The 15,639-nt window shown below is 37.0% G+C and overlaps 1 protein-coding gene across 3 annotated transcripts in view; it reads right to left on the minus strand.

Moving 5' to 3' along the window:
* The window catches only part of CFAP299 (cilia and flagella associated protein 299), a 613,349-nt gene that overhangs the window by 394,351 nt on the left and 203,359 nt on the right, over window positions 1-15,639 (minus strand). For all 3 annotated transcript variants that reach the window (XM_045984663.1, XM_045984671.1, XM_045984677.1), the window contains exon 3: window positions 9,428-9,518. In XM_045984663.1, coding sequence (XP_045840619.1) covers window positions 9,428-9,518 — 91 coding nt within the window. The remainder of the gene's footprint in view (window positions 1-9,427; window positions 9,519-15,639) is intronic.

Consider the following 15,639-nt stretch of genomic DNA (forward strand, 5'->3'; position numbering starts at 1 on the left):
AAAAATGTGTATAGTGGAAAGGATGTAGCTTCAAGTAGAAGTATCAGGTAGTCAGGGGCGCCTGGGTGGCTCAGTGGGTTAAAGCCTCTGCCTTTCGCCCAGGTCATGATACCAGGGTCCTGGGATCGAGCCCTGCATCGGGCTCTCTGCTTGGCAGGGAGCCTGCTTCCTCCTCTCTCTCTATCTATGCCTGCCTCTCTCCCTACTTGTGATCTCTAGCTGTCAAACAAATAAATAAAATCTTTAAAAAAAAAAAAAGGAAGTATCAGGTAGTCAGCCCAAGAAAGAATAAAATCTAAAGTAAGAAAACTATAAGATAATTATGTCATAGACATAGATAGGAGAGAAAGATGTTGATCAGAGTAATCTAGAAAGAAACTGGAAACTACTGTTTCACAATAACCCACTTTTCCTCTTTATTTCTACCTAAATAGACTTCTCTTCATACAATCATCACATTTTTGACTTTTACAATTTTTAGTCTCGTTCATATACATGAAGACATTACATCTTCATTCAAGGACCCTCTGTAATTTTACCGTTTCTAATAAGGTATTTTTGGACATTGCAAGAAAAAAATACCCTTAATCTCAACTTGATTTAAATATTTAATGCATGTAACATTCTCTCTGGTTTTTCTGAGAAAATGATTTTTCAATATCTCATGTAGTCACACAATGTGCTTAGTTCTCTGAATTTTTTAAGTTTTTATTTAAATTCCAGTTAGTTAACATGCAGTGTAATATTAGTTTTAGGTATACAATATAATGATTCAACAGTTTCTCACAACATCTGATGCCGTCCTTAATCCCTACCACATATTTAGCCCATCCCCCCCTTCTGGTAACCATCAGTTTGCTCTCTATAGTTAAGAGTCTGTTTCTTGGTTTTCCTCTTGCTCTTGTATTTTAAATTCCACATATGAGTGCAACCATATGGTATTTGTCTTTCTTTCTCTGACTCATTTTGCTTAGTATAATTCTCTCCAGCTCCATCAATGTCATTGCAAATGGCAAGATTTCTTTTCTCTTTTTTAAGATTTTATTTTTATTTATTTCACAGATAGAGAGACCACAAGTAGGCAGAGGGGCAGGCAGAGAGAGGGAGGGAGAAGCAGGCTCCCCGCTGAGCAGAGAGCCCGATGCAGGGCTCGATCCCAGGACCCTGAGATCATGATCTGGGCTGAAGGCAGAGGCTTAACCCACTGAGCCACCCAGGTGCCCCAGTATTTCTTTTTTTTATGGCTAAGTAATATTTTAATGTGTGTGTGTGAGTGTGTGTATCATTTCTTTATCCATTCATTAGCCAGCAGACACTTGAGATAGCTCCATAATTTGGCTACTGTAGATAATGTTACTATAAACATCAGGGTGCATGTGTCCTTTTCAATTAGTATATTTTAGTCTTTGGGTAAATACCTAGTAGTGCAATTGCTGAATCGTAGCATAGTTCTATTTGTAGGTTTTTGAGGAAACTCCATACTGTTTTCCAGAGGGGCTGCACCAGGTTGCATTCCCACCAACAACATAAGAGGGCTCCCCTTTCTCCACATCCTCACCAGCACCTGTTGTTTCTTGTGTCATTGATTTTAGCTCCTCTGACAGGTGTGAGGTGGTATCTCATTGTAGCTTTGATCTGCATTTCCCTGATGATCAGTGATGTTGAGCACATTTTCATGTGTCTATTGGCCATTTAAATGTCTTCTTTGGAAAAACGTCTATTCGTGTCTTCTGCCCATTTTTAAAATTTGATTATTCATTTTGGGGGTGTTGAGTTTTAGAAATTCTTTATATATTTTGGATACTAATCCTTCATTGGATATGTCATTTGTAAATGTCCTCTCCCATCCCATAGATTGCCTTTCAGTTTCGTTTGTTGTTTCCTTCACTGGACGCTTTTTATTTTGAGGTAGTCCCAATGTTTTACTTTTTCTTTTGTTTCCCTCACACTGGGAGATGTATCTGGAAAGAAGCTGCTATGGCCAGTGTCAAAGAAGTTATTGCTTGTGTTCTCTTCTAGGATTTTCATGGTTTCAGGTCTCACATAAAGGTCTTTAATCCCCTTTGAGTTTATGTTTGTATATGGCGTGAGAAAGTGGTCTGGTTTCATTCTTCTGCATGTTGCTGTCCAGTTTTCTCAACACCATTTGTTGAACAGATGGTCTTTTTCCTGTTGGATATTCTTTCCTGCTTTGTGGAAGATTAATTGACCATTAGTTGTGTGGGTTCATTTCTGAAGTTCTCTTTTCTGTTCCATTGATCTGTATGTTTATTTTTGTGCCAGTACCATACTATTTTGATGATTACAGCTTTGTAATATAACTTGAAGTCCAGAATTATGATGCCTGCAACTTTTTCTTTTTCAAGGTTGCTTTGGCTATTCAGGGTCTTTTGTGGTTCCCTACAAATTTTAAGATTTTTTGTTCTAGCTTTGTGAAAATGCTAGTAGCATTTTGATGGGGATCATATTAAATGTGTATATTGCTTGGGGTGGTATAGACATTTTAATAATATTCATTCTTCCAATTCATGAGCATAGAACATTTTCCTGTTTTTTGTGCCATTTTCAATCTCTTTCATCAGTGTTTTATACTTTCAGAGTAGAGATCTTTCACATTTTTGGTAGAGTTTATATTTAATTTACTGGTTTGGGTGCCATTGTAAATGGGATTGACTCCTTAGTTTCTCTTTCTGCTGCTTCAGCATTGGTGTATATAAATGCAACAGATTTCTCTGCATTGATTTTTCTATCCTGCAACTTTACTGAATTCATTTTTTTAGTTCTAGCAGTTTTTGGTGGAGCCTTTCAGGTTTTCCATCTATAGCATCATGTCATAGAGGGAACATACTTCAACAAAACAAAGGCCATATATAAAAATCTCATAGCCAGTATCATACTAAATGGGGAAAAACTGAGAGCTTTTCCTCTATGGTCAGGAACAAGATGGTATGTCTGCTCTTACCACTTTTATTTAACACAGTACTTGAAGTCCTAGCCACAGTAATCAGACAACAGAAAGAAATAAATCCATCCAAATTAGCAAAGAAGAAGTAACCCTTCACTATTTGCAGAGGACATGACATTGTATATAGAAAATCCAGAAGACCATCAAAAATCAGTGAACATTTTATGTCCACCTACACATCAGTGTGATTTGCCTCTGAGTTTCTGGATATCTAGAACCACACTTGCTTAATCTTTTTCCAAGCACTTGTCATAAACATATACTAAATGCGTGCCTCACTGTAGAGGTGGTATTAAAAGCTTCACAACATAAGCAATCAGAAAAATATACTTTCTCAGGAAATAATAAATCTGCTTATAAGTGAGAAAGAAATGGTTCGTCATTTTAGATTTTAAAGAATTTTTAAATCTGAAATATATGAATCATAAGGTAGAAATATTTTAATACATGCATGGTACACATTTAAAATAAATTAAATAGTTACATTATCAGGAAAACACACTCATTATATCTGTCATATGAGGCACTACACAATTAATAAAAATCCTTTTAACATTTTTATACATGAATCGCACGTAAGTCTCAATGTTTTGTCTAAATGCACAGAACATCATAGCAACTTAAAACAAGAGTATTTTGGAAGAGAATTCAAAGAAAGGAATGTGTGTGTTTCTGTATAATATGCTTGTATGTGTGTGTATATATGTATTCATGCACATATATATTATACATACACTTATATGAAGCATATATTATGTATGAAATTCAGAGGCATTCATAAAATAATATTGATTCTTGAATTAAATCAAGTTACCTCCAGGTTAATATAAGCTTTTTTAAAAAAAGGATTTATCTGAACAATATCTATAAATTGTCAACTGTCATAAAACCCTGTTCCCTCCCAGGGCATAGCCCTGAGACTACATGCCTAAGCAGCAGGTTTGTAGAAATGGTATGAGTGCATTTAATAAGCATGTAATCCTATAACTTGAGCGCTGAAGTACTGGGGTGGGGGCCCACTGGGAAGTGGGGACAGACAGGAGTGCGTTTTCCCAAGCTCTAGGCTCTTTGGCAGAGTAAATTCAAGGCCTAGATGGAAAAAAACTAGTAAATCAATTTGCAAGTAGTTGACCAGAGGGAGAAAGAGGACACCCTGAACAAGATTCAGTTACACTAAATAGCATTTGAAACCTGGAATCACCCAACTTAAAAATAAAATTAAAAGTTGTGCATGTGGGAAGGTAAATCCAATCTTCTTCTAATTTCCTAGCTACATTTAAAGAAAATTACCTAGGAAAATTGCTATGGAATTAGTCCTTCAAGCCTTACTAGGCCATGCAGATCAACTATGTCAATTCTGAAACTACATAATTTTTCCAGCTTGTACTTTCATTAAGATGAAACACAAAGAGTAGCAAATGAGCCTCTGGGCTGGAGTTCTCCGTTTATTTTGCATTCACTATGTAGAGAAACGCTAATACGTAGGAAATAGTCATTTCCCTTGGAGAGTTCAGACCTCATAAAGTTCACATATAATTTCTGTTGTCAGCAAATTAATATAGATTCAAATCTCATGAATATTGTACACTTTATAGGATGACTTTTTAAAAAGTGCATCCATTAACTAAATGGCTTTTAAGTAAGCTTATGATCCTCATAATTAGATCTGTCTAAAATATGTTTATTCTCTTATAGTTTTCTATAAAACCATTTGGAGTCTGCTTTAAGACCAGACTAGGAAACAAAATTAAACCTTAAATGCCACTCTTGATACAATGATATGTATTCTCCTGATTACAATATCAAAAATTCAAAGACCCAAATAAATGAATGCCCATGTTATTTTCAGAGTCAGGAAGGCTCTAAGTCTGATAAGATTCCTGTTTCCAAATTAGTGACCACCTACCCAACATTTAATGTTAACTATTTAGTGTACTCAATCAAAGTTAAATTTAGGAGCTTTTCTAGGGAAAAACCAAGTCCTAACGATATATTTAAAGATCATTCAGAGCAACAATGCAGAGAAAACATATACACTCACAGCAGAGCTCTCTCATTGTACCAAACCCAAATTCACCAACCTACTTAGCACATGTGCCTACAAACTCTTTCTTTCTTCTCCCTATAACTTTAAGGGTGTTTTCTGCCCCTCTCAAAGGTAAATCCTTTCCTAGTGTTCCAGATTCCATCTTCCTTTTAAGGACTTCTTTCCAGCAATTGTCTCCTTTCTCCCCTATATCATCAATACCCCTCTCTGTACTTACTTGATCATTCCCACTCACATAAAACACAGGTTAACACTATCCATCTTATATTAAAACACAACAAAACAAACTTCCTGGGCTCCAGCTCCAGCTGTCATTCAATGTCTACACTACCCTTCACTGCAAAAATCATTTAAAAAAACAGTTGTTTCTCCTCATTTTCATTTAAATATTTTTTTCTACCTACTCCAATGAGACATTTGCCCATACCCTTCATTGAAACAGTCCTTACCAATGTAACAATGACATTTACCTAGCCAAAAACAACGTCAAACTTTTTATCATTTATTATAGGTTGAATTATGTTCCTCCCCAAAAGATATGTTGAGGATTTAACCCTTGTTACCTATGAATATGACCTTATTTGGAAATAAGATCTTTGCAGATGTAATAAAACTAAGATTAAGCCATACCCAATTAGGGAGGAGGATCCAATATTATTGGTGGTGGTGTAAGAACAGAAGACAGAACACAGGTACAGAGGGAGAATGCACATGATGATGGAGGCACAGATTAGAGCGATGTATCTACAAACCCAGGAACACCAGTGATTTCCAGGAACACCAGAAACTAAGGGAAAGGCATAGAAGAGATTCTCCCGTAGATCCTTTAGAGAGAACATGGTTCTGCCAACATCTTAATTTCAGACTGCTGGCCTCCAGAACTATGAAAAAATAAGTTTCTACTGTTTAAAGCCCCCAATTTATAGTAATTTGTTATGGCAGCCAGGGGAAAACAAATGCATCACCTTATTTAACCTCTCAGCAGCATCTGACATGGTGAGCATTCTTTCCTTTGAAATTGTTTCTTCTTCTGGTTTGGAGCACGGCTCCCACCTGACTTTTCTCCTACTTGCTACTTCTCAGTATCTGGCTGAGTTGCTGGCTCTTTTACACATTCCGGATCTCTAAATGTTGGGTACCGTAAAGACCTGTCATAGAACCTCATTCTTTTTACCGACACGCTCTACTTAACAAATATCTGCAAGCCCACCACTTTACATACCACTTAGGTATTGGTGTGTCTCAGATTTATATACTAACCAAGACTTCTCCCCTAAGTTCCAAAGCAATATGCGTAAAAGACAATCAGCTTCTCTAGAGTGTCTAATAGCTGTCACAAAGTTAGTACTGCCAACACAGCACAATTTCATTAATGATTCCTGAAATCAGCTTTCCTCAATAGTTCCCTGCCACAGTGAGTAGCACCAACATTTACCCCTTGTTCAAGCCAGAAACTGAGTAGTCGCCCTACTTTCCTTTCTTTAACATTCCACATCAGATACATCAGTGAGTCCTATTCGTTCTGCCTCTGAAGCACGGACACGATTCAGTAACTTCACTCCACCTCGGCGAGCACCATCCTGTTGTTGAGTTTCATCTCTTGCTGGTTGATTACAAAAGCTCCCTATCTTACATCTTCACCTCTCTCGAGACCTGCTTCCCACATCTTCCACTCTGCACAGCAGCAGTGAGATCAGTCTTTCTAAAGTGTAAACAAGATTAGGTCACTTCTCTATTTAAGTTGTCCATTGACTGTCTAGTTTAACATAGAAGAATATAAAAATTAAAATTAAAGAATAAAATCAAAATTCCTTAAAATCCCTATGATCTGGCTCCTGATCTCTTTCAATAATCTCTTTCAATAAATATATTCCAGCCATTCTGGTCTTCTTACCATCTTTGAGTATGTCATGACTGCGATTGTCTCAGGAGTTTTTAATAGGCTGTTCCTTTTTCTTGGGATATCGCTCCCTCAAATCTTTTTCTATTTGGGATGTCTCTCCCTTCAAATTCTGTGGCTATCTTCTTCGTGTCATTGAAGTCCCAACAGTTGTCACCTCCTCAAAGTGATTTTCCTGTATACCTTAGCTAAATCAACCAACCACTCTATTCAATCTCTTCCTACTCGATTTTCTACTTTTATGTTCTCCATAGATACCTATCCAGAGATGAAGTTAATTTTTCCACTTTCATTTTGCTTACTTATTTCCTATCTCCCTCTCTAACATGTAAACTCTTTAAGGTCTTGGATTCTGTTGTACCCCAGTGTCCCAGGAACGAAAACAGTTTCAGGTGTGAGCGGGTGCACAAGAAAATGTATTGAGTGATTGGCAAGTGGATGGGAGCCAGGTTAAGAAAATACATAGGTGTATCATTTAGGAGACTATTATAGTAATTTCCTTAAGATAATAATGGTAGTTTCCCTCCCAATCCCATCTTGTTTCGTTTATTCTTCTCCTATCCCCCTAACCCCCCATGTTGCATAATGACTCTTAATCTCACAAAACAAACTGGGGGTTGCTGGGGGGAGGTGGGGTTGGGAGAGGGGGAGGGGGTTACGGACATTGGGGAGGGTATGTGCTATCGTGAGTGCTGTGAAGTGTGTAAACCTGGCGATTCACAGACCTGTACCCCTGGGGATAAAAATACACTATATGTTTATAAAAAAAAAATTGAAGGGGAGGCAAACCATAAGAGACTATGGACTCTGAAAAACAACCTGAGGGTTTTGAAGGGGCGGGGGTGGGAGGTTGGGGGAACCAGGTGGTGGGTAATAGGGAGGGCACGTATTGCATGGAGCACTGGGTGTTGTGCAAAAACAATGAATACTGTTACGCTGAAAAAAATAAATTAAAAAAATTTTAAAAAAAAGATATAATGGTAGTTTGAATCAAAGTAAGTGAGAGTTGAGATGGTGAAAAGTGAAGTAATCTGATTTATATTTTGGAGAAAATAGTAGTTCATTCCAGTGAGAGAGAGTAGGGAGTCTACAGTAACTGACATGCTTCTATCTGGGTAGATGAGTGGATGAGTCTGTCACTCATTGTTAAAGGAAATACCAAGAGGAGAGAAAGACTTAAAAAGATATTTTTGAGAGGAAGTATACCACTGTGGTTAAAATGTGGGTTAGGGTCTCTAAAGCTATTTGTGCTTATTGATTTATCGGTTTACTGTCTAATCATGGGCCATTTTTTCAACCTTATGGAATCAGGTTATGGAGTAGATGAAATTTGTTCTTGTCAAGTATATATTTTAAATTTATATGAAAGCTTTCATAATCCTTATCTTGTTTGATCACTAATGATCATATGTCCCTTCCTGAAAGTCCTTATCATGATTCCCATGACATCATATGTTCTGCCTTTGTAGCTGCTCTTTCTATTAAGAGTCAGATAAATTTTAAACTTTTCTGTTGTAATTTAGAAGGCCCTCCAGAGTCTAGTCTCTATCCATATTTCCAGCTTCACTTCTTCAATCTCACTTGTCCACCTCCCCCAAGAAACTTTCCCTGATTTCAAGCCCAGTTCGTTCTATTAAATTATCTAACTAAAGTATGAATTTTTCTCTCTATGAAGTATATTGAGGATTTTGCCTGCATGTGAAATTTTCAAGAGTCCTGTTGGAAAAATTCCAACTATTTTTTGAGAAGACCTCGGTAAAATAGACCACCTTATACACATATTTTTCTGTTGCTGTTTTAAACTTTTCATCACACAACTTCTGATTATTTTTCTGTAAGACATTTATTACAGTTTGAGCATGAGTATTTGCCTTTTTTAATCCTTGACCTAGAATCTTCTTAAAACCTACAGAAGACTGTTATCACTAATATTATATTAACAAAAGGTAAAAGTAAATATGTATTCCAAATAACATTAAAAACTACATATTTGATTTAGCACACATTTTAATAAAGCAAGACCATATTCTCCTTGGATGATCAAAAGTTGTATCTCTCCATTATGTGGTTTCTATCACATCTCCCAAGGTAGGATTACAAGGCAAACTATAGGACTATCTTCTAAAGGTACCACCAAATCAAATCAGGTAGGCACAGGGCAAAACTTGGGGGACAGTGGATGATGTGACTTGGAGGATTGTACTAGGAGGCTGAGCTGAAAAGAAGTAGCAAGTTTCAACATAAGACTAGCACAATGTTGAAGACAACAATCATTGTCCCAATGCATTTTCTCTACAATAGTTGTATGATATCATTTTTTTTCACCATGTGGGTACTTCTATGGATGTAAGTGGGAATAAATTTTTTTTCCACATACTTTGTATAATATATAAGACAAAGAACCATATTATATCCCTCATGAATTACTTCTCAGGGAAGAATTAAAACCTGTATTATTAATACCAACTGTGCCTTTAGTGTATACATTTTTAGCTATCAGATGAAATGTACTCACGCTCACTTTTCCATTGCGATTGTCTTCTTCTCTCACTGCCAGAGCCTTCAGAAAATTATCTTGCAGGTCTTTACCGGCACTTGTTAATGTCCTATAGAAAGCAGGTCTTAGTTATAGTACATTAGAAAACAAATATATCAAAAACATTCAGGGGCCAAAAACCACATTTCTTTATTCCAAGTGATAATGTCCTTATAACACAAAAACTCTATACATAATCATTATATTAAATCATATACAATTACTATAACTTACTACATTCATTTACATATACAATTATTATATACATATACAATTCATATTGTAGAAACCTAGAAACCTAGAAACCTAAGCCAATTCCTTTACTTACATATAACATTAATCTTACCTCTATGAGGATATAAAAAAGGCAAAAAGGAAAGAAACTAGGTTGAGTCATCTCTGTTAGATAAAAAGAAACATTAAGTATACAGGGTACTAGCCTGGCTCAGTTGGTGAAGCAAGAGACTCTTGATCTCAGAGTTGTGAGTTCGAGCCCCCATTAGGTATAGAGATGACTTTAAAAAAAATCTTAAAAAAAAAAAGAATTCAAAAGAAACAATATTAAAATAAATAAGTTCTGGAGATGGCTATTATGCTGACAATATATTAAAATCATACCGCTCCTCTTTTTTTATTATTATTCAAATCTTATATACATAGACTTATATTATTTCCTATAACCTCTATGAGAAAGATAAAAGTACTTTGTTCTACAAGCTGGGAACAGAGAGGGTAAGGGCTAGGCCTCCTAAGCTATGTGCAGCAGAGTCAAAAAGTTATATAAATAATCAATTATTACAGCATGCTACATCTGAGAACCGGAAACTTCTCAGCAAGTGGAAATATTGGGCAAGAAAGTTAATGCAGTGTGTGGTAAGGAATTCTTAAATCTTTAACATCCATTACTCTTACTTACCTAGATTTATTTAACAGTCAGTGACCTGAGAAAACTTGCTTAAATAAATATCACAAAAGGAGTCACTTCCTCAAGAAGTGAAGTAGGTCTGTTACAAAATATTAGGGTTATAAGTTTTATAAAGGCAAATACTCCATCTTTGCTGTTTACAATCCACTACACTTTCAAAATGGGGTAAAAATTATATGGATGAGTTAATCTCCACCAATCGTGTTTAATCATTAGCTAAAGACATTTATATAATCTTACATGAATGGGTCTAAATATATTCTTAATCCTCAACAATTAGACTTCTGGTTTTATGATTTAATTATGTTGTTTGTGTCATCACACATATTTATATTACTAGATTAACGCTCAAAGAGAGTAAATAGCAAAAGAGAAAAAATGAAAAACTGTTAAAATAGAAATATTTCCATAAGTTATTTTCTTAAGAGGTCACTTACTTTAAAGATTACTAAGTCTTTCAGTAAATATTCATGAGTTATTAGTCATCTCAGAATTTTAAATGTAAAATTAGGCGTTTTCTAATAGGCAAGGTTTGAATAATCATTGTGATGTGTTCTAATAAGCTGTTTCTAGATAAAACACTAAATCAAATTTGATATTAAATCAGCCTTAAGAGCAATACTTTTTTTATCTCTTGGGCAGTCTTTGTACTAGTCTCTATGCTAGGTATTTCGCAAATACTTTCAATTATCTTCAGATCAAACCTTAAGGGAAGACATGTTTAATTCCACTTTAGAGATGAACTTGATGATAATCAGTCAGCATTCAGTTTTTAGCTGAAATATCACCAACCCCAAGGCTTTATTTTACTATTCTGAAGCAACACAATATAGCAAACATCATTTGATGTCTTAGTACTTTTACAGAAAATAATGAGCACTCACTGGTAAGAGGAAACCCAAAGTAACAGGAATGGGGGTGCAGTGAGGTATGCAAGCTTCATCAGGAGGCGCCTAGGAGTTATCAGAGGCTGGTGGTCTTGAACCTCTGTGGAAAGCTAATCAGCCATAATCATCACTCCAATTCTAGACTAGAACAACTTGTTCAGAGGTAGGTTTGATTTCTAGCCAGTGAAATCTGGCGTAGCCTATATTTAATAATTCTAGAATTTATATTCAATTCATCTGCACTTGTTTGAAAATGTAATTCAACTTCTTGGTGCCTCAATTACTTTGAAATGATGATTCTGTACACTCATTTTGCAAAGAAAAATTTAGTGGAGAGTACAATTTTACAATATTATTGTAAAAGTTTTACAATATTATCTTGTTAGGAAATAAGCACCCATCTATGAAAAAGCAGTTTTCAGAAATAGTTTTATTTTCCATGGATAAGTTTACTGACAAAACTATATTCTTGTATTTGTGTGATCTCAAATAATATAAATTTTATTTTTGAGGGCAAAATGGAATATTATTTGCAAACTTGATAAAATTATGATTTTATTTATCATAACGTATGGATTTTTAGACAATTTATTTGAGTATTAAATATGGGAGATATATTTCTACTGTACTTTGATGTAGGGCACCTGTTGCTTTGTCTTGTATATTTTCTCCAGGACAATATAATACCATTTTTGTTTTGTTCATTACATAAATTAGGAGGAGAAAAAATCCTGCTTCTTTTCAAATAGTATTTTATAAATTTCTTTAACATTCGTAAACATTTTCACATTCCTCCTTTCAGTGTATTATTGTAGATTTGTTCTGTATTATCAATCTGGGTTGCTATAACAAAATGCCATAGATTGGGTGTCTTAGACAATAGAAATTTATTTTCTCACGTATCTGGAGGCTGGAAGTCCAAGGACAGGGTACCAGCACAGTTTGCTTCTAGTAACCACTCTCTTCTCTTAAGCAACTCACTGTATTTGTACTAGTATCTCATTGTGTTCTTAATATTCATTTTTTGATTGCTTTTGTTTTGTTATATACATATTTTTTCTAAATTCTATGTCCTCCAAAAGCTACATGGATACCAAAAATTGTATAGAAGGAATAAAAGCAACCAGTGAACCATTTCAAGTCCTTTCCTTTGAGCATTAATTCAACAGGAGAATCTATCTTTAATATCTAAGGGATTATTTTTTTAAAGATCTAAGAGGGAAAAACAGTGGCACTAAATCCAATGTGTGGTTTTTTTACTCTCCTGTATTTTCTTGTAAACTATTCCTGGTGGCTTTTTTTCCTTCTTTCCTTCTTCCCTTTCTTTCATAATTTAATTGAAACAATTTTCCTTAGAGGTTAGGTCGATCAGAATTACATTTGGGAGAGGGGGAGCGGGCTATGGACATTGGGGAGGGGAGGCGAACCATAAGAGACTATGGACTCTGAAAAACAACCTGAGGGTTTTGAAGGGTCAGGGGTGGGAGGTTGGGGGAACAGGTGGTGGGTGATGGGGAGGGCACGTTTTGCATGGAGCACTGGGTGTTGTGCAAAAAGAATGAATACTGTTACGCTGAAAAAATTAATAAAAAGGGGAAAAAAAAAAGATTTATCATTTAGGAATTTTTACACTACATACTGTGATTTCCATGGAATTTCCACAAGGTCATCAATTTAAATTCTAATCACTTCCAGAAGAGAAAAAGACTTCTTGAGAAATGAGATTCATTTATTGGTAGGGAGGAATGAGAATCAAATTTTCATTAAGATAAATGGCATCCCCCCCGCCCCTTTTGCATGTGAAAGAGTTTATAAATTACCAAATGTATAGTAAAGCTACCAGCATCTCTGGGAAGAAGTTTCAGCTGTTGGAAGCACACAGAAGAAAGATGAGAAGCACTAGGATGCACAAGAGACGGCTATTCTTTTCGTCTTCTATTTTGACGAAAACCCAAGTGGGAGAGTCCTGAAATCTGTGGTATCTTCCATCAGTCAGACTCTACTCCCCCCTGGATGGAAAGCTGTGTTTTTCTTTGAAGGGACAAAATGGCCTGCCTTCTGTCTGAGAAAGTGTCCCTGAACTCTTCTTTTTTTGGTACATCTGGAAAATTTCTAGTTAATTCCTCAACACGGTAGGGTTAAGATGTTCTCACACTTCAGACTGAAATCAAAACTACATTGAGATACCACCTGACACCAGTTAGAATGGCCAAAATTAGCAAGACAGGAAACAACGTGTGTTGAAGAGGATGTGGAGAAAGGGGAACCCTCTTACACTGCTGGTGGGAATGCAAGTTGGTGCAGCCATTTGGGAAAACAGTGTGGAGATTCCTCAAGAAATTAAAAATAGAGCTTCCCTATGACCCTGCAATTGCACTATTGGGTATTTACCCCAAAGATACAGATGGAGTGTAAAGAAGGGCCATATGTACCCCAATGTTAATAGCAGCAATGTCCACAATCACCAAACTGTAGAAAAAGCCAAGTTCCCCTTCAATGGACAAATGGATAAAGAAGATATGGTCCATATATACAATGGAGTATTATGCCTCCATCAGAAAGGATGAATACCCAACTTTTGTGGCAACATGGACAGGACTGGAAGAGATTATGCTGAGCGAAATAAATCAAGCAGAGAGAGTCATTTATCATATGGCTTCACTTACTTGTGGAGCATAAGAAGTAACACAGAGGACATGGGGAGATGGGGAGGAGAAGAGAGTTGGGGGAAATTGGAAGGGAGACGAACCATGAGAGACTGTGGACTCTGAGAAACGAACTGAGGGTTTTGGAGGGGAGGAGGGGAGGGGGATGGGTGAGCCTGGTGGTGGTATTAAGGAGGGCACAGATTGCATGGAGTATTGGGTATGGTGCATAAACAATGAATTTTAGAACACGGAAAAAATAAAATTAATTTTTTTTAAAAAAGATGTTTTCACACTTTAAGGGGGAACAAATAATACTACTACTACTAATAATGTTGCTTAGAGAGGAAATAAACATTCTTAGTCTCTAAATGTGATATTATTTTGAAAATACATTCAAATATAACTTTATTTTTACTCTCTTCTGGGAGTCATCTAAATCTTTTACCTGCTCTGAAATAGACTTCCTATCTTCTGGTTGTACAGTGAAAGCCAATAAGAAAGTAGAAAACAAAGAAAGTAAGCTTTTGTTTGATATGTCTGCCTCCAGTCTCTACCTGTGGCAATCAGCCTCGTCCCTCCAGAAAACACTGAGCAAAAACGGGCTTTAGAAAGGTGAAGGCCAGGGCGCCTGGGTGGCTCAGTGGTTTAAGCCTCTGCCTTCAGCTCAGGTCATGATCTCAGGGTCCTGGGATTGAGCCACGCATCGGGCTCTCTGCTCAGTGGGGAACCTGTTTCTCCCTCTCTCTCTGCCTGCCTCTCTGCCTACTTGTGACCTCTCTCTCTGTCAAATAAATAAATAAAATATTTAAAAAAAAAGAAAGAAAGGTGAAGGCCTTCAGGCTTAGCATCTTCAGGTTGTACATGCCTAATCTCTACGTGTGTGTGTCTCTAGTTAATATATTTGAAAGATTCCACCTAAGGAGCTGCAGAATCTGACATAATGGGATTGCAAGGGGTGGCTTCTCACCAGGGAAAAGCAGTCAGAACAGGAGCCCGTCCTGCCAGTGTCAACAACCACACAAGATGGCAGGGACTGTCACACAGGAGAGTGGTGGGCTCGGAGCACAAGAGCATAGGGATGAGGGGAGGGCTGTGGGGCAGAAGGGGTGTATCAGCGTGAGACTCTGGGGAGAAAGATACCTGAGGAAAACTGTTAGGAAGGCTTGCTGCACGACCCCTCTGTATGAACCCCTGAGTTCCTCCTTTAATAAAGCTGGCAGTATTAAGAGGTTCAGTCTGACCACTAGTGACAAGGAGAGTTTAGAAAAGATGAGGCAACTTAAAAATGAGGGACAGACAGAGACAGAGATAGGGGAGGCGAGAGGGGTGGTTGGAAGCATCCCAGACTGCGGTGCCATCTAAGGAAGGTTCAGCAAAGCCATGTCCTTGAACCAAACTCTGCCAATAAAGATTCACTGGTCTATGCTGATATCCCTGTCACGCTCAGTCACTGAGGGGAAGCAGCAGCCCATGGCAGGGGTGGCCATGGTATGAATGCACAGCAGCACCTGGATGCACAAGAGCAGCATGTGACGGGACGCTCAGTTAAGGACACTCAGTGTAAGATGTATTCTCATCACCACAATCTCACCCAAACCAAAAACCTTGAGGTTCAAAAATGCCAGCATATGAGTGAAATAAGTCAAGCAGAGAGAATCAAGTATCATATGGTTTCACTTATTTGTGGAGCATAACAAAGAACATGGAGGACATGGGGAGATGGAGAGAGAA

This window comes from Meles meles, chromosome 2, assembly GCF_922984935.1.
Source record: "Meles meles chromosome 2, mMelMel3.1 paternal haplotype, whole genome shotgun sequence".
Classification (NCBI taxonomy): Eukaryota; Metazoa; Chordata; class Mammalia; order Carnivora; family Mustelidae; genus Meles; species Meles meles.